At 51.2% G+C, this 21,052-nt stretch overlaps 1 protein-coding gene across 2 annotated transcripts in view; it reads right to left on the bottom strand.

The window, feature by feature from the left end:
- DLG3 (discs large MAGUK scaffold protein 3) overlaps positions 1 to 21,052 on the bottom strand; it is a 95,978-nt gene that overhangs the window by 21,160 nt on the left and 53,766 nt on the right. For both annotated transcript variants that reach the window (XM_038748132.1, XM_038748133.1), the window contains exons 11-13: positions 13,377 to 13,491; positions 11,010 to 11,186; positions 6,330 to 6,405 (exon numbers count right to left, since the gene is read on the bottom strand). In XM_038748132.1, coding sequence (XP_038604060.1) covers positions 6,330 to 6,405; positions 11,010 to 11,186; positions 13,377 to 13,491 — 368 coding nt within the window. The remainder of the gene's footprint in view (positions 1 to 6,329; positions 6,406 to 11,009; positions 11,187 to 13,376; positions 13,492 to 21,052) is intronic.

The following is a 21,052-nucleotide window of genomic DNA, read 5'->3' as shown; positions in this document are numbered from 1 at the left end:
GAGGATGCCAATTTGGGGGGGGGGGATGAAGGAAATGGGACACTCGGGGGGCGGGCACATTCAAAATGGAGGCAGGGATGCCAATTTGGGGGGGGGATGAAGGAAATGGGACACTCGGGGGGCGGGCACATTCAAAATAGAGGCGGTGATGCCAATTTGGGGGGAATGGAAGCAACAGGACACTAGGAGGGCAGGCAGATTCAAAAATGGAGGCGGTGATGCCAAGTGGGGGTGGGATGGAGGAAATGGGACATCCGGGGGACGGGCACACTCTAAATGGAGGCGGTGATGCCAAGTGGGGGGGGGGGGGGGGCGGGCACGGAAAATGGGTGAGGGTCACAGACGGGGGGACGGGCCGACCAGAGACTCATTCAGACGCACGCCCCTCCCTCCGGGGCTCGCCCCAGGCGACTCCGACGTCGCGGTCATCCTTGGTATGTATTGGACGCTCACTGCGTGCGGGGCACTGGACCGCGTCCAACCTGATCTGCTCGGGTCCGCCCCAGCGCTTGGCAATCAATCGATCCATCAATCGTATTTATTGAGCGCTTACTGTGTGCAGAGCACTGTACTAAGCGCTTGGGAAGTACAAGTCGGCACATAGTAAGCGCCTAACAAATACCATCATCGTTATTATTATTGAGCGCGGGGGAGAGGGCAAGACAACCGAGTCGACAGGTGCGTTCTCGGCCCACAGGCGAGCCATCGGGGGTATTTACTGAGCGCCGACTGGGCGCAGGGCACTGCACTAAGCGCTTGGGAGAACAGCCAACAGCGTTGGCAGACGCGACCTCTGCCCACAATCCAACAGTGGTATTTATTGAGCGCTTACTTTGTGTAGAGCACTGTACTAAGCGCTTGGGAGAGGACGCCATATAACAGCATTGGTAGACGCATTCCCACCCGCATCCATTGGGACATTTAATTTATTCCCACCAAAGTCCGTCTCTCCCTCTAGACTTCCAGCAGGGAATGTGGGCAGGGAATGTGTCACTTTATTATCCCACTGTCCTCTCTGAAGCGCTTAGTACAGTGCTCTGCACACAGTAAGCGCTCAATAAATGCGATTGAATGAATGAATAGGGACTGTCTCTCTATGTTGCCAATTTGTACTTCCCAAGCGCTTAGTACAGTGCTCCGCACACAGTAAGCGCTCAATAAATACGACTGAATGAATGAATGCTGCTGCTGATCTTTGTGAAGCGCATACTACGTGCCGGGCCCTGTACTAAGCGCCGGGGTGGATGCGAGCAGATCAAGACGGACGCGGTCCCCGTGGGGCTCACCGGCTCGGCCCCATTTTCCAGGGGAGGGAACCGAGGCCCAGGGAAGGGAAGTGACCCGCCCAAGGTCACCCGGCAGACAAGGGGCGGGATTAGAACCCAGGACCGCTGGGCCGCCGCGCTGCCTCTCGTGCCCTGCGCGCAGTGAGTGCTCAATAAATACGGCCGAGTGACTGAACGCGTCACCTGCCGGGACCCCGTCGGCGCCGTCGTCTGCGGTATGTACTGAGCGCTTACTGAGCGCGGAGCGCTGTACTGAGCGCTTCGGAGAGGGCGATAAAACCGAGTCAGTAGACACCTTCCCTGCCCGCAGCCAATCACTCGAGGGCGTTTATGGAGTACTTACCGAGGGCCGGGCGCTGTGCTAAGCGCTTCGGAGAGGCTAATCCAACAGATTTTCCCTGCCCACAATCTATCCATCGGTGGTACTTATTGAGCGCCGACTGTGTGCTAGGCGCTCCGGAGAGGATGAGACAACAGGGTTGGTAGACAACGTTCCCTGCCCGCCATTAATCGATCAACGCTGTCTATCGAGCGCTGACCCTGAGCAGAGCACTGTACTAAGCGCTGGGGAGAGGACGACAGAACAGAGTCGCTAGATGTGTCCTCCGCCCGCACTCAATCTATCGGTGGTATTTATTGAGCGCTTACCCTGAGCAAAGCACTGTACTAAGCGCTGGGGAGAGGACGACAGCGTCAGTAGACGCGTCCCCTGCCCGCAGTCAGCCCATCGGTCATATTTATTGAGCGCTTACCCTGAGCAAAGCACTGTACTAAGCGCTGGGGAGAGGACTACAGAGTCGGTAGACATGTCCCCTGCCCGCAGTCAATCCATCGGTGGTATCTATTGAGCGCTTACCCTGAGCAAAGCACTGTACTAAGCACTGGGGAGAGGACGACAGAGTCGGCAGACGCGTATCCTGCCCGCAGCCAATCCATCGGTGGTATTTATTGAGCGCTTACCCTGAGCAAAGCACTGTACTAAGCGCTGGGGAGAGGACGACAGAGTCAGTAGACGCGTCCCCTGCCCACAATCAATCCATCGGTGGCATTTATTGAGCGCTTACCCTGAGCAATGCACTGTACTAAGCTCTGGGGAGAGGACGACAGAGTCGGTAGATGCGTCTCCTGCCCGCAATCAATCCATAGGTGGTATTTACTGAGCGCTTACCCTGAGCAAAGCACTGTACTAAGCGCTGGGGAGAGGACGACAGAGTCGGTAGACGCGTCTCCTGCCCGCAATCAATCCATCGGTGGTATTTACTGAGCGCTTACCCTGAGCAAAGCACTGTACTAAGCGCTGGGGAGAGGACAACAGAGTCGGTAGACGCGTCTCCTGCCCGCAATCAATCCATTGGTGGTATTTATTGAGCACTTACCCTGAGCAAAGCACTGTACTAAGCGCTGGGGAGAGGACGACAGTCGGTAGACAAGTCCCCGGCCCGCAGTCAATCCATCGGTGGTATTTATTGAGCGCTTAACCCGAGCAAAACACTGTACTAAGTGCTGGGGAGAGGACGACACAGTCGGTAGACGCGTCCCCTGCCCGCAATCAATCCATCGGTCGTATTTATTGAGCGCTTACCCTGAGCAAAGCACTGTACTAAGCGCTGGGGAGAGGACGACAGAGTCGGAAGACGCGTCCCCTGCCCGCAATCAATCCATCGGTCGTATTTATTGAGCGCTTACCCTGAGCAAAGCACTGTACTAAGCGCTGGGGAGAGGACAACAGAGTCGGTAGACGCGTCTCCTACCCGCAATCAATCCATCGGTGGTATTTATTGAGCACTCACCCTGAGCAAAGCACTGTACTAAGCGCTGGGGAGAGGACGACAGAGTCGGTAGACGCGTCCCCTGCCCACAATCAATCCATCGGTGGCACTTACTGAGCGCTTACCCTGAGCAAAGCACTGTACTAAGCGCTGGGGAGAGGACGACAGAGTCAGTAGACGCTTATCCTGCCCGCAGCCAATCCATCGGTGGTATTTATTGAGCGCTTACCCTGAGCAAAGCACTGTACTAAGCGCCGGGGAGAGGATGACAGAGTCGGTAGACGCGTCCCCTGCCCGCAATCAATCCATCGGTGGTATTTATTGAGCGCTTACCTTGAGCAAAGCACTGTACTAAGCGCTGGGGAGAGGACGACAGAGTCGGTAGACGCGTCCCCTGCCCGCAGCCAATCCATCGGTGGTATTTATTGAGCGCTTACCCTGAGCAAAGCACTGTACTAAGTGCTGGGGAGAGGACGACAGTCGGTAGACACGTCCCCTGCCCGCAGTCAATCCATCAGTGGTATTTATTGAGTGCTTACCTTGAGCAAAGCACTGTACTAAGCGCTGGGGAGAGGACGACAGAGTCGGTAGACGCGTCTCCTGCCCGCAATCAATCCATCGGTCATATTTATTGAGCGCTTACCCTGAGCAAAGCACTGTACTAAGCGCTAGGGAGAGGACGACAGAGTCGGTAGACACGTCCCCTGCCCGCAATCAATCCATCGGTGGCACTTACTGAGCGCTTACCCTGAGCAAAGCACTGTACTAAGCGCTGGGGAGAGGACGACAGAGTCAGTAGACGCGTCCCCTGCCCGCAGTCAATCCATCGGTGGTATTTATTGAGCGCTTACCCTGAGCAAAGCACTGTACTAAGCGCTGGGGAGAGGACAACAGCGTCAGTAGACGCGTCCCCTGCCCGCAATCAATCCATTGGTGGTATTTATTGAGCGCTTACCTTGAGCAAAGCACTATACTAAGCGCTGGGGAGAGGACGACAGTCGGTAGACATGTCCCCAGCCCGCAGTCAATCCATCGGTGGTATTTATTGAGCACTTAACCCGAGCAAAACACTGTACTAAGCACTGGGGAGAGGACAAGAGAGTCAGTAGACGCGTCCCCTGCCCGCAGTCAATCCATCGGTGGTATTTATTGAGTGCTTACCTTGAGCAAAGCACTGTACTAAGCGCCGGGGAGAGGACGACAGTCGGTAGATGCGTCCTCCGCCCGCACTCAATCCAGCGGTGGTATTTATTGAGCGTTGACAGTGTGCAGAGCACTGTACTAAGCGACTGGGACAGCAGACATAGTCCGCGCCCACAAGGAGCCTCCGTTTTTCCGGGGAGGGGGAAGGCGTGGAGAAAGGAATCAGCGCGGCGGTGGGGTGGTCCGTCTCCCCCTACCAAACTGGAATCTCAAGGGCAGGGATGGTACTAACTGTACTGGACTCCCCAGAGCGCTCAAACAGTGCTCTCCATGCAGTAGACTGGACGCTCCCCGAGGGCGGGGACCCTGTCTTCTAAGCGTCCTCCCCCGCGGGGGCCCGGGGCTGTGAGCTCCCCGATGCCCTTGTATCCCCGCTACCGCTTAGTATCAATAATAATGATAATGTTGGTATTTGTTAAGCGCTTACTATGTGCCAAGCACTGGTCTAAACACTGGGGTAGTAATAATAATAATAATGATGGCATTTGTTAAGTGATTACTATGTGCCAAGCACTGATCTAAGTGCTGGGATAATAACCATAATCATAATGGTATTTGTTAAGCGCTTACTAGGTGCCAAGCACTGTTTTAAGCACTGGGGTAATAATAATAATAATGATGGTATTTGTTAAGTGCTTACTATGTGCCAAGCACTGTTCTAAACACTGGGGTGGTAATAATAAAACAATAATAATAATGATGGTATTTGTTAAGCACTTACTATGTGCCAAGCACTGTTCTAAGTGCTGGGATAATAATAATAATAATAGTAATAATAATACTGGTATTTGTTAAGTGCTTACTATGTGCCAAGCACTGTTTTAAGCGCTGGGGTAATAATAATAATAATAATGATGGTATTTGTTAAGCACTTACTATGTGCGAAGCACTGCTCTAAGTGCTGGGATAATAACAATAATAACAATAGTAATGATGATGGTATTTGTTAAGCACTTACTATGTGCCAAGCACTGTTTTAAGCACTGGGGTAATAATAATAATAATAACGATGATGGTATTTGTTAAGCGCTTACTATGTGCCAAGCACTGTTCTAAGTGCTGGGGTAATAATAATAATAATAATGGCATTTGTTAAGCGCTTACTATGTGCCAAGCACTGTTCTAAGTGCTGGGGTAATAATAATGATAATAATAATAATAATAATAATAATAATAATGGCATTTGTTAAGCGCTTACTATGGGCCAAGCACTGTTCTAAGTGCTGGGGTAATAATAATAATAATGATAATGGCATTTGTTAAGCGCTTACTATGTGCTAAGCACTGTTCTAGGCACTGGGGTAGTAGTAATAATAATAATGGTTTTTGTTAAGCACTTACTATGTGCCAAGCACTATTCTAAGTACTGGGGTACTACTACTACTACTACTACTACTACTAATAATAATAATAATAGCATTTGTTAAGTGCTTCCTATGTGCCAAGCACAGTTCTAAGCGCTGGGGTAATAATACTACTAATAATAATGATGGCTTTTGTTAAGCACTTACTATGTGCCAAGCACTGTTCTAAGTGCTGGGGTAATAATAATAATAATGGTATTTGTGAAGCGCTTACTATGTGCCAAGCACTGCTCTAAGCACTGTGGTAATAATAATAATAATAATAATAATAATAATGATAATAATGGTATATGTTAAGCGCTTACTACGTGCCAAGCACTGTTCTAAGCGCTGGGGGGGCTACAAGGTGATCGGGTTGTCCCACGTGGGGGCTCACGGTCTCCATCCCCATTTTCCAGATGAGGTCACTGAGGCCCAGAGAAGTGAAGCGACTGGCCCAAAGCCACCCCGCTGACGAGCGGCGGAGCCGGGATTAGAACCCAGGCCCTCTAGACTCCCAAGCCCGGGCTCTTTCCGCTGAGCCACGCCGCTCGCCCGGTACAGTGCTCCGCGCAGAGTGCGCGCCGAACAGAAACGCCGTCATCGTCCGTGCCCGCTGCTGTCGCTCGGCCCAGCGCCCCGAACACGGAGGGCACCGGCCCGCCCCCGAGCCTATTTACTGAGCGCTCCCCCCTCCCCCGCGCCGTGCCCGCCGCCCGGTCACTCACCCGGTTGGCCTCGATCATGCCGGTCCTGGCGTGGAATTTGACGGTTTTCAATCGCGCCCGCTCCTTCTTCTCCACCCTGCGCCGGAGGGGACGGGGAGGGGCGGGGGGCTGACGCTGGCGGGCACCCCCCTCTGCCACCCCGAGAAACCGAGTCCGCCCCAAGGTGCCCGAGGGGGAGAGGCCCGGGACCACCCATCGCTAACCACCGGGCCGCCTTCTACGGCCGGACTGCGGCCGCTTCCACCGCGTTGGCATAACGGGTTTTTGTCGGAAGGGGCTGCCCGCCCTCGTGCCCGCCCCCGGAGCCCCTCTGCCCGTCTTCGCCGATGGATGGCGAATTGAGTCTCATCCGCTTCCCTCCTCTTATAGTAATAATAATAATAATAATAATAATAGTAATAATAACGATGGCATTTTCCCCCCTGCCGCCCATCAGGGCCGGGCGGCATCAGCGGGTACAGCCCGGGCCTGGGAGTTGTGTGGGTGTCTGTGTCGGGGGGCGGTGGGGGATCCTGGGAAGGTGTGTGTGTGAGGCGTGTGTGTTTGTGTGTTTGTGTGTGTGGGGGGGGGTGGCTGGGAGTTGTGTGTGAGTGTGTATGTGTGTGGGGGGGGACCTGAGAAGATGTTGGTGTGTGGTGTGTGTATTTGTGTGCGTGGGGGTGGGGGTGTGTGGCTGGGAGTTGTGTGAGGCGTGTGTGTGTGTGTCTGTGTGTTGGGGGGGCGGGGATCCTGAGAAGGTGTGTGTATTAGTGGGGGGGGGGGGGCTGGGAGTTGTGGGAGGCGTGTGTATTTGTGTGCGTGTGTGTAGGGGGTGGCTGGGGGTTGTGTGAGGCGAGTGTGTGTGTTTGTGTGTGTGTGTGTTGGCGGGGGGATGCTGGGAAGGTGTGTGAGGTGTGTATTTGTGTGCATGTGAGGAGGGGGTGGCTGGGAGTTGTGTGAGGGGTGTGCGCGTGTGTGTGTGTGTGTTGAGGAGGGGAGATCCTGGGAAGCTGTGTGTGTGAGGCGTGTGTATTCGTGTGTGTGTGTGTGTGTGTGTGTGTGTGTGTGTGTGTGTGTGTTGGGGAGGGGAGATCCTGGCAAGCTGTGTGTGTGAGGCGTGTGTACTTTTTTTTTTTTTTTTGTGTGTGTGTGTGTGTGTGTGTTGGGGAGGGGAGATCCTGGGAAGCTGTGTGTGTGAGGCGTGTGTATTTGTGTGTGTGTGTGTGTGTGTAGGGGGGTGGCTGGGAGTTGTGTGAGGCGTGCGTGCGCGTGTGTGGAGGGGTCCTGGGAATTGTGATTTTGAGTGAGGGGTGTGTGACGTGTGTGGGAGGCGTGTGGGAGGTGTGTGTACGCGTGAGGACTGTGGGGAGGTGGGGGGTTGGGGGGGCGCTGGGAGTTGTGTGAGGGGTGTGTGTGTGTGTATGTGTGTGTGTGTGTGTGTGAGTGAGGCGGGGTCCTGGGAGTTGCTCTTGTGAGGGGTGGGTGAGGGGTGTGTACGCGTGAGCTGTGTGTATGTGTGGGGGGCTGGGAGTTGTGTGGTTGTGTGTGTGCGAGAGAGAAAGAGTGAGAGACGAGAGAGATGAAAGAGACGAGAGAGAGATGAGAGATGACGGAGAGATGAGAGAGAGGATGGATGACAGAGACGAGAGAGATGAGGCGAGAGAAATGAAACAGATAAGAGACATGAAAGAGATACAAGAGAGAGACGAGATGAGAGATGAGAGAAATGAAACAGAGAGAGATGAGACAGAGATGAGAAAGATGACAGAGACGAGAGATGAGATGAGAGACAAGATAGGCGAGATATGAGAGACGAGAGAGATGAGATGAGAGAGATGAAAGAGAGAGACGAGAGAGGAGAGAGATGAGAGACGAGAGATATGAGAGATGGGAGAGATGGGAGACGAGAGATGAGATGCGAGAGAAATGAAACAGATGAGGGAGATGAAAGGGAGAGAGACGAGAGAGAAGATGGATGACAGAGACGAGAGATGAGAGGCAAGAGAAATGAAACAAATGAGAGAGATGAAAGAGAGATGAGAAAGAGGAGATGAGAGGCAAGAGAAATGAAACAAATGAGAGAGATGAAAGAGAGATGAGAAAGAGGAGATGAGAGACAAGAGAAATGAAACAGATGAGAGAACTGAGACAGAGATGAGAGATGACAGAGAGAGAGATGGGATGAGAGACAAGAGAGGCGAGATATGAAGAGAGATGAGAGAGATATGAGACGAGAGACATTAAAGAGAGACGAGAGATGAGAGACGAGAAAGAGGAGAGATGAAAGAGAAGAGAGATGAGAGATATGAGAGATGACAGAGATGAGACATGAAAGAGAGCGATTAGAGATGAGAGAAATGAAAGATGAGAGACGAGAAAGGAGAGAGATGAAAGAGACAAGAGAAATACGAGATGAGAAAGAGTTGAAAGATGGAAGAGAAAGAAACGAGAGATATGAAAGAGAGACGAGAGACATGAGACGAAAAAGATGAAAGAGAGATTACAGAGATTAAAGAGATGAGAGTTGACAGAGACAAGAGAAGGAAGAGGGAGATGACAGAGAGAGATGAGACAGAGATGAGAGATGACAGAGAGATGACAGAGATGAGATGAGACAAAAGAGGGGCGAGATATGAGAGACGAGAGATGAGACGAGAGAGATGACAGAAAGAGATGAGAGATGAAAGAGGAAGAGATGAGAGACGAGAGAGATGAGAAGCGAAAAAAATGAAACAGATGAGAGAGATGAAAGGGAGAGAGACGAGAGATGAGATGGATGACAGACGAGAAAGATGAGAGGCGAGAGAAATGCAACAGATGAGAGAAATGAAAGAGATATAAGATGAGATGAGAGACAAGAGAAATGAAACAGATGAGACAGAGATGAGATGACAGAGACGAGAGAGAGATGAGAGACAAGAGAGGCAAGATATGAGAGTCGAGAGAGATGAGACGAGAGATGAAAGAGAGAGACTAGAGATGAGAGATGAGAAAGAGACGAGAGAGAAGAGAGAGATGAGAGATATGAGAGAGATGAAAGAGAAAGATTAGAGAAATGAGAGACGAGAGAGGGAAGAGAGATGAGAGAGATGAGAGAAATGAAAGATGAGAGACAAGAGACATATGAAATGAGAGACGAGAGAGGAGAGAGATGAAAGAGACGAGAGAAATATGAGACAAGAAAGAGACAAAAGATGGAAGAGAAAGAGGAGAGATATGAAAGAGAGATGAGAGATATGAGACAAAAGAGATTACAAAGATTAAACAGATGAGAGACATGACAGAGAGACAAGAGAGGGAACAGAGAGATGAGAGATGAGAGAAAAGAGATGAGAGAAAGAGATGACAGAGAGACGAGAGTTATGAGATGAGAGAAGAGAGATGAAAGAGAGATGAGAAAGATGACAGAGATGACAGAGAGATGAGAGATGAAAGAGATGAAAGAGAGAGATTAGAGAGATGAGAGACGAGAGAGATGACAAAGAGATGGGAGAGGGAAGAGATGAAAGGGATAGAGCTGAGAGATGACAGAGATGTCAGAGAGAGATGAAAGAGAGAGATGAGAGATGAGAAGAGAAAGACGAGATGAAAGAGAAAGATGAGAGATGAGAGCCGAGAGATATGAGACAAGAGAGATGAAAGACATTAGAGAGATGCAAGAGAGATGAGAGAGATGACAGAGGGATGAGAGAGGGAAGAGAGAGATGAAAGGGAGAGAGATGAGAGAGATATGAGAGAGAGAAATGAAAGATGAGAAAGAGGAGAGAGATGAGAGATGAGAGAGAGAGGAAAGAGATGAGAGATGAGAGAGATATGAGAGAGAGAAATGAAAGATGAGAGAGAGGAGAGAGATGAGAGATGACAGAGATGATAGAGAGATGAGAGATATGAGAGAAGAGAGATGAGAGAGAGATGAGAGATATGACAGAGAAATGAGAGGGAAGAGAGATGAAAGGGAGAGAGCTGAGAGAGATGACAGAAACAGAGACATGAGAGAGATATGAAAGAGATGAGGGAAATGAAAGAGATGAGAGAGATGAGAGATGAGGGAAATGAGAGAAATGAAAGAGATGAAAGAGACGGCAGAGACAAGATGAGAGAGGAGACGAGATAAATGAGAGAAAGCAGAGATGAAAGAGAGATAACAGAGATGAGAGATGACTGAGAGACAAGAGAGAGATGAGAGATGAGAGACGAGAGAAATGAGAGAAATGAAAGAGCTGAAAGAGATGGCAGAGACGAGATGAGAGAGGAGACGAGATAAATGAGATGAGAGAAAGCAGAGATGAAAGAGAGATGACAGAGATGAGAGATGACTGAGAGACGAGAGAGATGAGAGATGAGAGAGAAATGAGCGAGATGACAGAGAGAGACACAAGAGAGATGACAGAGAGAGATGAGAGAGGAGGCAGAGCCGGGATGGCAACCGAGGCCCAGAGAGGGGAAATGACTCGTCCAAGGTCACTGGGCTGATGAGGGGCTGAGCCGGGATTAGAACCCAGGTCCCCCCGACTCCCAGGTTGGGGCCGGCACCCGTAGGCCGCGTGTGAGCCCGTCGTCGGGTAGGGACCGCTTATAGATGTTGCCGACTTGCCCTTCCCAAGCGCTCAGTCCAGTGCTCTGCACACAGTGAGCGCTCAATAAATACGATGGAAAGGACGGATGAATGACCGCTTTCCCCGGCCCGGGGCGGGCGGTCACCTCTTCTTGCTGGGGATGACCCCGATCTGCTCCCCTTCGCCCCGGGGGGTGACGAGGCGGGCCTGCCACCATTCGTCGTCGGAGGCGTTCACCACGTGCAGGATGTCGCCGTAGGAGAAACTGAGGCCCTGGCTGGGCAAGCAGCTGTCCCGGCTCCGGTCGTAGTCGAACAGGGCCCTGCCCGGACACACACACAACACACAACACACACACGGCGGGAACGGCCTCAACACGGACCCGCAAACCGGGCTCACCCTGGGGCGGGTCCGGAGATGCCCGTTAATAATAATAATAATAATAATAATAATAGTATTTGTTAAGCGCCTACTAGGTGCCAAGCACTGTTCTAAGCGCTGTAATGATGGCATTTGTTAAGCGCTTATTATGTGCTGAGCACTATTCTGAGCGCCGATCGCTGCCTAAGCACTTACTACTACTACTACTATTACTAATAATAATGGCATTTATTAAGCGCTTACTATGTGCCAAGCACTGTTCTAAGCGCTGGGGAGATTACAAGGTGAACAGGTTGTACCCCGTGGGGCTCACAGTCTTAATCCCCATTTTACAGATGAGGTAACTGAGGCACAGAGAAGTGAAGTGACTTGCCCAAAGTCACACAGCTGACAAGTGGCGGAGCCGGGATTTGAACTCACGACCTCCGACTCCAAAGCCCGGGCTCTTTCCACTGAGCCACGCTGCTGCTCACTGAGCACTGGTCTAAGCGCTGAGCACCGCTCTAAGCACTGCAACGACGGCATTTGTTAAGCGCTTACTATGTGCCAAGCACTGTTCTAAGCGCTGTAATGATGGCATTTGTTAAGTGCTCACTATGTGCTGAGCGCTGCTCTAAGTGCTGTAATGATGGCATTTGTTAAGCGCTTACTATGTGCAGGGCACTGGTCTAAGCGCTAAGCGCTGCTCTAAGAGCCAAGGACTGTTCAAAACGCTGTAACGATGGCATTTGTTAAGCGCTTACTATGTGTCAGGCACTGTTCTAAGCGCTAATCGCCATCCTAAGCGCTGTAATGATGGCATCTGTTAAGTGCTTACTACGTGCTGAGCACTTGTCTAAGCGCTAATCGCTGTTCTAAGCGCTGTAATGATGGTATTTGTTAAGCGCTTATGATGTGCCAAGCATTGTTCTAAGCGCTGGGGGGGAATACAATAATAATAATAATGGCATTTATTAAGCGCTTACTATGTGTCGAGCACTGTTCTAAGCGCTAATCGCCATCCTAAGCGCTGTAATGATGGCATTTGTTAAGTGCTTACCACGTGCTGGGCACTGGTCTAAGCACTGTAATGATGGTATTTGTTAAGCGCTTACGATGTGCCGAGCACTTGTCTAAGCGCTAATCGCTGTTCTAAGCGCTGTAATGATGGTATTTGTTAAGCGCTTACTATGTGCCGAGCACTGTTCTAAGCGCTGGGGGGGAATACAATAATAATAATAATAATAATAATGGCATTTACTAAGCGCGTACTATGTGTCGAGCACTGTTCTAAGTGCTAATCGCCATCCTAAGAACTGTAATGATGGCATTTGCTAAGTACTTACTACATGCCGAGCACTGGCCTAAGCGCTGAGCGCTGTTTTAAGCACTGTAAGGATGGTATTTGTTAAGCGCTTACGATGTGCCAAGCACTTGTCTAAATGCTAATCGCTGTTCTAAGCGCTGTAATGATGGTATTTGTTAAGCGCTTATGATGTGCCAAGCACTGTTCTAAGCGCTGGGGGGGATACAATAATAATAACAATAATAATAATGGCATTTATTAAGTGCTTACTATGTGTTGAGCACTGTTCTAAGCGCTGATCGCCGCCCTAAGTGCTGTAATGATGGCCTTTGTTAAGTGCTTACGATGTGCCAAGCACTTGTCTAAGCGCTAATCGCTGTTCTAAGCGCTGTAATGATGGTATTTGTTAAGCACTTACTATGTGCTGAGCACTGTTCTAAGTGCTGGGGGGGGATACAATAATAATAATAATAATAATAATAATGGCATTTATTAAGTGCTTACTATGTGCAAAGCACTGTTCTAAGCGCTGGGGGAGGTTACAAGGTGATCAGGTTGTCCCACGGTGGGCTCACAGTCACCATTCCCATTTGACAGATGAGGAAAGCTCACAGTCTCCATCTCCATTTGACAGATGAGGAAACTGAGGCCCGGAGACGGGAAGTGAAACGCCGCCGGCTCAGCGAGCTGGGGAAACAGGGCAAGTCTCCTCTCTGGGAATCTCTCGTTCATTCATTTCTATTTATTGAGCGCTTCCCGTGTGCAGAGGGCGCCGTACTGAGCGCTTGGGAGAGGACAAGGCGGCAACGCAACGGGCGCACGGTCCAGAGGGGGACGGCGTCTTACCGGACATACAGGGATCTCTTCTCGCTGGTCCGCAGAGACCCCGAGCCGGAACTCATGCTGCTGCTCATCATCTGCTCCCGCAGGTCGTGGATCTTGGATTCGAAGCGGCTGTACTCTGTAGGAGACGGATGGACGGGCGGAGAGAGAGAGGGCACGGCGTTAGCCCGGGGGCTCATGGGAAGTAGGGGGCACCGGCACGGGGCCCGGAGGCTCATGGGAGGGAGCGGGCATGATGTCAGCCCGGAGGCTCATGGGAGAGAGGCGGCCTTGGCACGGGACCCGGAGGCTCATGGGAGGGAGAGGGCATGGCGTTAGCCCGGAGGCTCATGGGAGAGAGAGGGCACGGCCTTAGCCCGGAGGCTCATGGGAAGGAGAGGGCATGATGTCAGCCCGGAGGATCATGGGAGAGGGGTGGCCTTGGCACAGGACCCGGAGGCTCATGGGAGGGAGAGGGCATGCTGCTAGCCCGGAGGCTCATGGGAAGTAGGGGGCATTGGCACAGGACCCGGAGGCTCATGGGAGACAGAGGGCATGGTGTCGGCCCAGAGGCTCATGGGAAGTAGGGGGCACTGGCACAGGGCCCAGAGGCTCATGGGAGGGAGAGGGCACAATGTTAGCCCAGAGGCTCATGGGAGAAAGGCGGCACCCACACAGGGCCCGGAGGCTCATGGGAGGGAGAGGGCAAGGTGTTGGCCCAGAGGCTCATGGGAGGGAGAGGGCATGGCGTTAGCCCAGAGGCTCATGGGAAGTAGAGGACTTGGTGTTAGCCCAGAGGCTCATGGGAGAAAGGCGGCACCAACACAAGGCCCAGAGGCTCACAGGAAGCAGGGGGCACCGGTACAGGGCCCAGAGGCTCATGGGAGAGAGAGGGCACGGTGTTAGACCAGAGGCTCATGGGAGAAAGGCGGCACCCACACAGGGCCCGGAGGCTCATGGGAGGGAGAGGGCACAGTTTTAGCCCAGAGGCTCATAGGAGGAACAGGTCATGGCATTAGCCCAGAGGCTCATGGGAAGTAGGGGACACAGGTACAGGGCCCAGAGGCTCATGGGAGGGAGAGGGCACAGTGTTAGACCAGAGGCTCATGGGAGAAAGGTGGCACCCACACAGGGCCCAGAGGCTCATGGGAGGGAGAGGGCACGGTGTTAGCCCGGAGGCTCATGGGAGGGAGGGGGCATGGCTTTAGCCCAGAGGCTCATGGGAAGTAGGGGGCACCGGTACAGGGCCCAGAGGCTCATGGGAGGGAGAGGGCACGGTGTTAGACCAGAGGCTCATGGGAGAAAGGCGGCACCCACACAGGGCCCGGAGGCTCATGGGAGGGAGAGGGCATGGCGTTAGCCCAGAGGCTCATGGGAGGGAGAGGGCACAGCATTAGCCCAGGGGCTCATGGGAAGTAGGGGGCACCGGTACAGGGCACAGAGGCTCATGGGAGGGAGAGGGCACGGTGTTAGCCCGGAGGCTCATGGGCGGGAGGGGTCATGGCTTTAGCCCAGAGGCTCATGGGAAGTAGGGGGCACCGGTACAGGGCCCAGGTACGGTGTTAGCCCAGAGGCTCATGGGAGAAAGGCGGCACCCACACAGGGCCCGGAGGCTCATGGGAGGGAGAGGGCATGGCGTTAGCCCAGAGGCTCATGGGAAGTAGGAGGCACCGGTACAGGGCCCAGAGGCTCATGGGAGAGAGAGGGCATGGCGTTAGCCCAGAGGCTCATGGGAAGTAGGGGGCACCGGTACAGGGCCCAGAGGCTCATGGGAAGGAGAGGGCACGGTGTTAGCCCAGAGGCTCATGGGAGAAAGGCGGCATCGACACAGAGCCTGGAGGCTCATGGGAGGGAGAAGGCACGGTGTAAGCATAATTATTATTATTATTGTTCTCCGGGCCTCAATTCCCTCATCGGACTTTGTCCAACCCCATTTGCTTGGATCATCATCAATCATATTGAGCGCTTACTGTGTGCAGGGCACTGTACTAAGCGCTTGGTAAGTACAAGTTGGCAACATACAGAGACAGTCCCTACCCAACAGTGGGCTCACAGTCTAAAAGGATGCACCCCAGCGCTTAGGACAGTGCCCGGCACATAGTAAGCGCTTAACAAATACCCTAACCGTATTATTATTACGAGGATTACGGTCTAGCCGCCTCTCCCCGGCCCCCCCAGGCGCTCCCCGACTAGTGCTCAGGAAAGCGAAATTCCCAAGCCCGGAACTGTTCGTCCTGCAGATTGCCTGAGCAGAAGGCTTATCGCAGTAACCACGCGTCGTCCCCCGGATCCTCAGCCAACGGGGATAAAAACCAGGCCGACCACAATGACGGTGGCAGCGGCCCACAGAGTCAAATACGGTCAACCGAGACGGCGCTCCAAAGGGGTCTCCACAAGTCCCCCTCTCCATCTCCCCATCTCACCTCCTTCCCTTCCCCACAGCACCTGTATATATGTATATATGTTTGTGCATATTTATTACTCTATTTATTTTACTTGTACGTATCTATTCTATTTATTTTATTTTGTTAGTATGTTTGGTTTTGTTCTCTGTCTCCCCCTTTTAGACTGTGAGCCCACTGCTGGGTAGGGACTGTCTCTATCTGTTACCAACTTGTACTTCCCAAGCGCTTAGTACAGTGCTCTGCACACAGTAAGCGCTCAATAAATACGATTGATGATGATGATGATGTCTCTTGGAGACGTCCAGCACCCTCCCAACAGAGCCCCCGTCTCCCCCACTCCCACCCCGACTCTCCCCTCCTATTACGGGACGGGGTACGGCGGTGTGGCCTGGTGGGTAGGGCCCGGGCGTCGAAAGGACCTGGGTTCTAATCCCGGCTCTGCCACCTGTCTGCTGTGTGCTCTTGGGCAAGTCGTTTCCCTTCTCTAGGCCTCGGTTTCCTCATCTGTAAAATGGGGGTGAAGACTGTGAGCCCCACATGGGACAACCTGATGACCTTGTATTTACCCCAGCGCTTAGAACAGTGCTTGGCACATAGTAAGCGTTAAACAAATACCAAAATTAGTATTATTATCCAGCCCAGCCTGCACCCTCCGCTCCTCTGCCGCCACTCACCTCCTCACCGGGCCTCGTTCTCGCCTGTCCCGCCGTCGACCCCCAGCCCGCGTCCTTCCCCCAGCACATCTGCCAAACTCGCCCTCTTCCTCCCTTCAGAGCCCTACTGAGAGCTCACCTCCTCCGGGAGGCCTTCCCACACTGAGCCCCCCTTTTCCTCGGCTCCTCCTCCCCTCCCCCCCCACTCCCTCCCCACAGCGCTTGCGTCTACACGCACGTATTAATTATTCTATTTATTTTACTAATAATGTGTATAGATCAATAATCCTGTTTATTTATATTGATCATAATAGTCATAATAATTATGGCATTGGTTAAGCGCTTACTATGTACCGAGCATTCATTCAATCGTATTTATTGAGCGCTTACTGTGTGCAGAGGGGTATGGATGCTATTGACACCTGTCTACTTATTTTGTTGTCTGTCTCCCCCCTTCTAGACTGTGAGCCCGTTGTTGGGCAGGGACTGTCTCTCTTTGCTGCCGAATTGTACTTTGCAAGCGCTTAGTACAGTGCTCTGCACACAGTAAGCGCTCAATAAATACGACTGACTGAATGATCCCCAGATTAAGGTCCGGGGGGAGGAAGGTGGAAAAATCAGGAAGGAGGGGAGGGGGGCCTGAAATCTTGCAGTTGTAAAAGGAGAAGCAACGCGGACTGGTGGGTAGGACCCGGGTTCTAATCCTGCCTCCGTCCCTTGTCTGCTGTGTGAGACCTTGGGCAAGTCCCTTCACTTTCCCGGGCCTCAGGTCCTTCATCTGGAAAACGGGGATGAAGACCGTGAGCCCCACGTGGGACAGGGGCTGTGTCCAACCTGATTTACTCGGATCGATCCTAGCGCTTCAAACGGTGCTTGGCGGCGTTTAACAAGTACCAGAATTATTGCTAGTATTAGTATTATTATTATTGTTATTATTATTATTATTATTATTAGCAAAGACCGCCAGGAAGAGAAAACCCAGCCCAATGAACCCAAGAAGAATATAAAACGCTTTCGGACGGGCCTCTGGACTTTGTCCCTAATTCAGATTGTCCTTGCTCTGAGAATTTCACAGCTGACCTTTGGTGGCGGAGGAATGATTCAGTCGCAGGGGTATTTATTGATCGGGTTACCGGGTGCAAAGTACTGTACTGAGCGCCTGGGAGAGGATGGTTATTAGCTACGAACTTTGCCCCGAAGAGGCTGGCATTAGACCTTGGCCAGAGCCCAGGACGGGGAACTTCTAGACTGTGAGCCCGTTGTTGGGTAGGGACCGTCTCTATATGTTGCCAACCTGTACTTCCCTAGCGCTTAGTACAGTGCTCTGCACACAGTAAGCGCTCAATAAATACGACTGAATGAATGAATGAATGAAACAGAGTTGGCAGACACAACTCCTGCCTTCGACCAACTTAAAATCCTGGGCCAAAGCCCCAAGAGCCCAGTGGCGTCCACCACTCGGTGTCCGCTCGGCGGTATTTACTGAGCGCTGACGGTGTGCGGAGCACTGGGCGAAGCGCTCGGGAGAGGATGAAAGGATAATAAAGAGACACGTTTACAGTCTGGTGCTCTTTAGAAAGACCTCGCCGAGGACGCTCAGCCCTGGACCCGGGGCCTGGAGGGTCAAAGGAATCAAATAAATGGGTTCATTCTTCCGCCAAACCCCCTGGACGGTCCTATAAACACCTCTGCGAGAGGATTAATAATAGTAATAATGTAATATAACACAATATAATACTATAATAATTACATAATATAAATACTTATTATTATTATTATTATTCTCCCCCTTCTAGACTGTGAGCCTGTTGTTGGGTAGGGACTGTCTCTCTATGTTGCTGATTTGCACTTCCCAAGCGCTTAGTCCAGTGCTCTGCACACAGTAAGCGCTCAATAAATACGGTTGAATGAATGAATAATAATAATGATGGTGGCATTTGTTAAGCGCTTACTAGGTGCCAGGCACTGTACTAAGCGCTAGGGTTGCTACAAGCAAAGTGGGTTGGACGCAGCCCTGTGGGGCTCCCAGTCTTCATCCCCATTTTCCAGATGGGGGACCCGAGGCCCAGAGAAGTGAAGCGACTTGCCCGAGGTCACCCGGCAGACACGTGGTGGAGCCGGGATTAGAACCCAGGACCTTCGGACTCCCAGGCCCGGGATCTAAAACCCAATAATGCCCACGCCCTCCCATGAACCCACCCACCATTTTTAATTCGGAGCAGTTTGCCCCAGCAGAGAAGCCAGAGTAGCAGTGAGGCCTAGTGGGTAGAGCCCGGGCCTGGGAATCACAGGTCCTGGGTTCTAATCCCGGCTCCGCCCCTTGGCCGATGGGTGACCTTGGGCCAGTCACTTCACTTCTCCGGGCCTCAGTTCCCTCATCTGGAAAATGGGGATTCAATCCGGTGTTAGAACGGGGCTTGGCACATAGTAAGCGCTTAACAAATGCCATCATCATCTCTGTGCTGCCTCCAACTTTCATTCATTCATTCAATCGTGTTTATTGAGCGCTTACTGTGTGCAGAACACTGTACTGAGCACTTGGGAAGTACAAGCTGGCAACGTATAGAGACGGTCCCTACCCAACAGCGGGCTCACAGTCTAGAAGGGGGAGACAGACAACAAAACATATTAACAAAATAAAATAATAAATAAATAAAATAAATAGACTGTGAGCTCATGTGGGACAAAGACTGGGTCTAACCCGATCAGTTTGTTTCTACCCCTGCGCTTAGAACAGTGCTCAGCACATAGTAAGCACTTAAATACCATCGCCATTATTATTATATTATTGTAACTCCCCCGGCGCTTAGAACAGTCCCGGGCACGTATTAAGCACTTAAACACCACCGTCATTATTATTATGTTACTGTATATTATTATATATATTACATATATATTACATATTACATATATTACATATAATATATGTAGTACATACACACACACACACACATATATGTATATAATATATATATATATTACTATATCTCCCCCAGCGCTTAGACCAGTGCCCGGCACATAGAAGCACTTAAACACCATCGTCATTACTATTATATTATTGTATCTCCCCCAGCGCTTAGAACAGTGCCCGGCACATACTAAGCGCTTAACAAATATCATCATTATTACTATATTACTGTATCCCCCCCCCCCCGACAGCGCTTAGAAAAGTGCACGGCAAAGGGTAAGCGCTTAACACATACCATCGTCATTATTACTATACTACTGTATCTCCCCCAGCGCTTAGAATAGTCCCCAGCACATAGTAAGCGCTTAACGAACACTGTTGTCATTATTATTATATTATTGTATCTCCCCCAGAGCTTAGAACAGTGCCCGGCACATAGTAAGCGCTTAACAAACACCATCGTCATTATTATTATATTATTGTATCTCCCCCAGCGCTTAGAACAGTGCCTGGCACATAGTAAGCGCTTAACAGATACCATCGTCATTATTATTATATTATTGTATCTCCCCTAGCACTTAAAACAGTGCCCGGCACACAGTAAGCGCTTAACAAATACCATCGTCATTACTATTATATTATTGTATCTTCCCCAGTGCTTTGAACAGTGCCCGGCACACAGTAAGCGCTTAACAAATACCACTGTCATTATTATCATATTATTGTATCTCCCACAGTGCTTCGAACAGTGCCCGGCAAATAGTAAGCGCTTAGCAAATTATCATCGTCATTATTACTGTATTACTGTATCTCCCGCAGCGCTTAGAACAGTGCCCGGCACATAGTAAGTGCTTAACAAATACCATTGTCATTACTATTATATTATTGTATCTCCCCCAGCGCTTAGAACGGTGCCCAGCACATAGTAATAATCATAATAATGATGGCATTTGTTAAGCGCTTACTATGTGCGACGCACTGTTCTAAGCGCTGGGGAGGATACGAGGTGATCAGGTTGTCCCACATGGGGCTCACAGTCTTCATCCCCATTTTACAGACGAGGTCACTGAGGCCCAGAGAAGTTAGGTGACTTGCCCAAGGTCACACAGCTGACAAGCGCCAGAGCCGGGATTAGCACCCACGACCTGACTCCCAAATCCAGGCTCTTTCCACTGAGCCACACTGCTTCTCTGTAAGCGCTTAATAAACACCATCACCATTATTATTATTTATTATTATGAACACGAGGCAGCACCTTAAAAATTGGGAGAAATTCCTTCGTTCTTTCAATCATTCATTCATTCAATCGTATTTATTGAGCGCTTACTGTGTGCACAGCGTTGTACTAAGCGCTTGGAAAGTACAATTAGGCAACAGGTAAAGACGATCCCTCCCCGACAACGGGCTCACAGTCTAGAACGGGGAGACAGACAACCAAACAATAACATCACTGAATAATCGCTCAAACACCTTAAAAATAAAAAATAACTATCCAAGGGGCCCCAAGAGTCGATCCATTGGTGGCATTTGCTGAGCACTGGCTAAGAATGGAGCACTGTACTGAGCGCTTATCGTGGAGAGCACTGTACTGGGCGCTGACTGAAGCATGGCCCAGTGGCGAGAGCCCGGGAATCAGGAGGTCACGGGTTCTAATCCCGGTTCCGCCTCCTATCCTCTGCGTGACCTTGGGCAAGTCACTTCCCTTCTCTGGGCCTCAGTTCCCTCCTCTGGAAA

Source organism: Tachyglossus aculeatus, chromosome 6, assembly GCF_015852505.1.
Source record: "Tachyglossus aculeatus isolate mTacAcu1 chromosome 6, mTacAcu1.pri, whole genome shotgun sequence".
Lineage (NCBI taxonomy): Eukaryota > Metazoa > Chordata > Mammalia > Monotremata > Tachyglossidae > Tachyglossus > Tachyglossus aculeatus.
The sequence above is the reverse complement of the archived record's forward strand: the minus strand, read 5'-3'. Positions and strand labels throughout refer to the sequence as shown.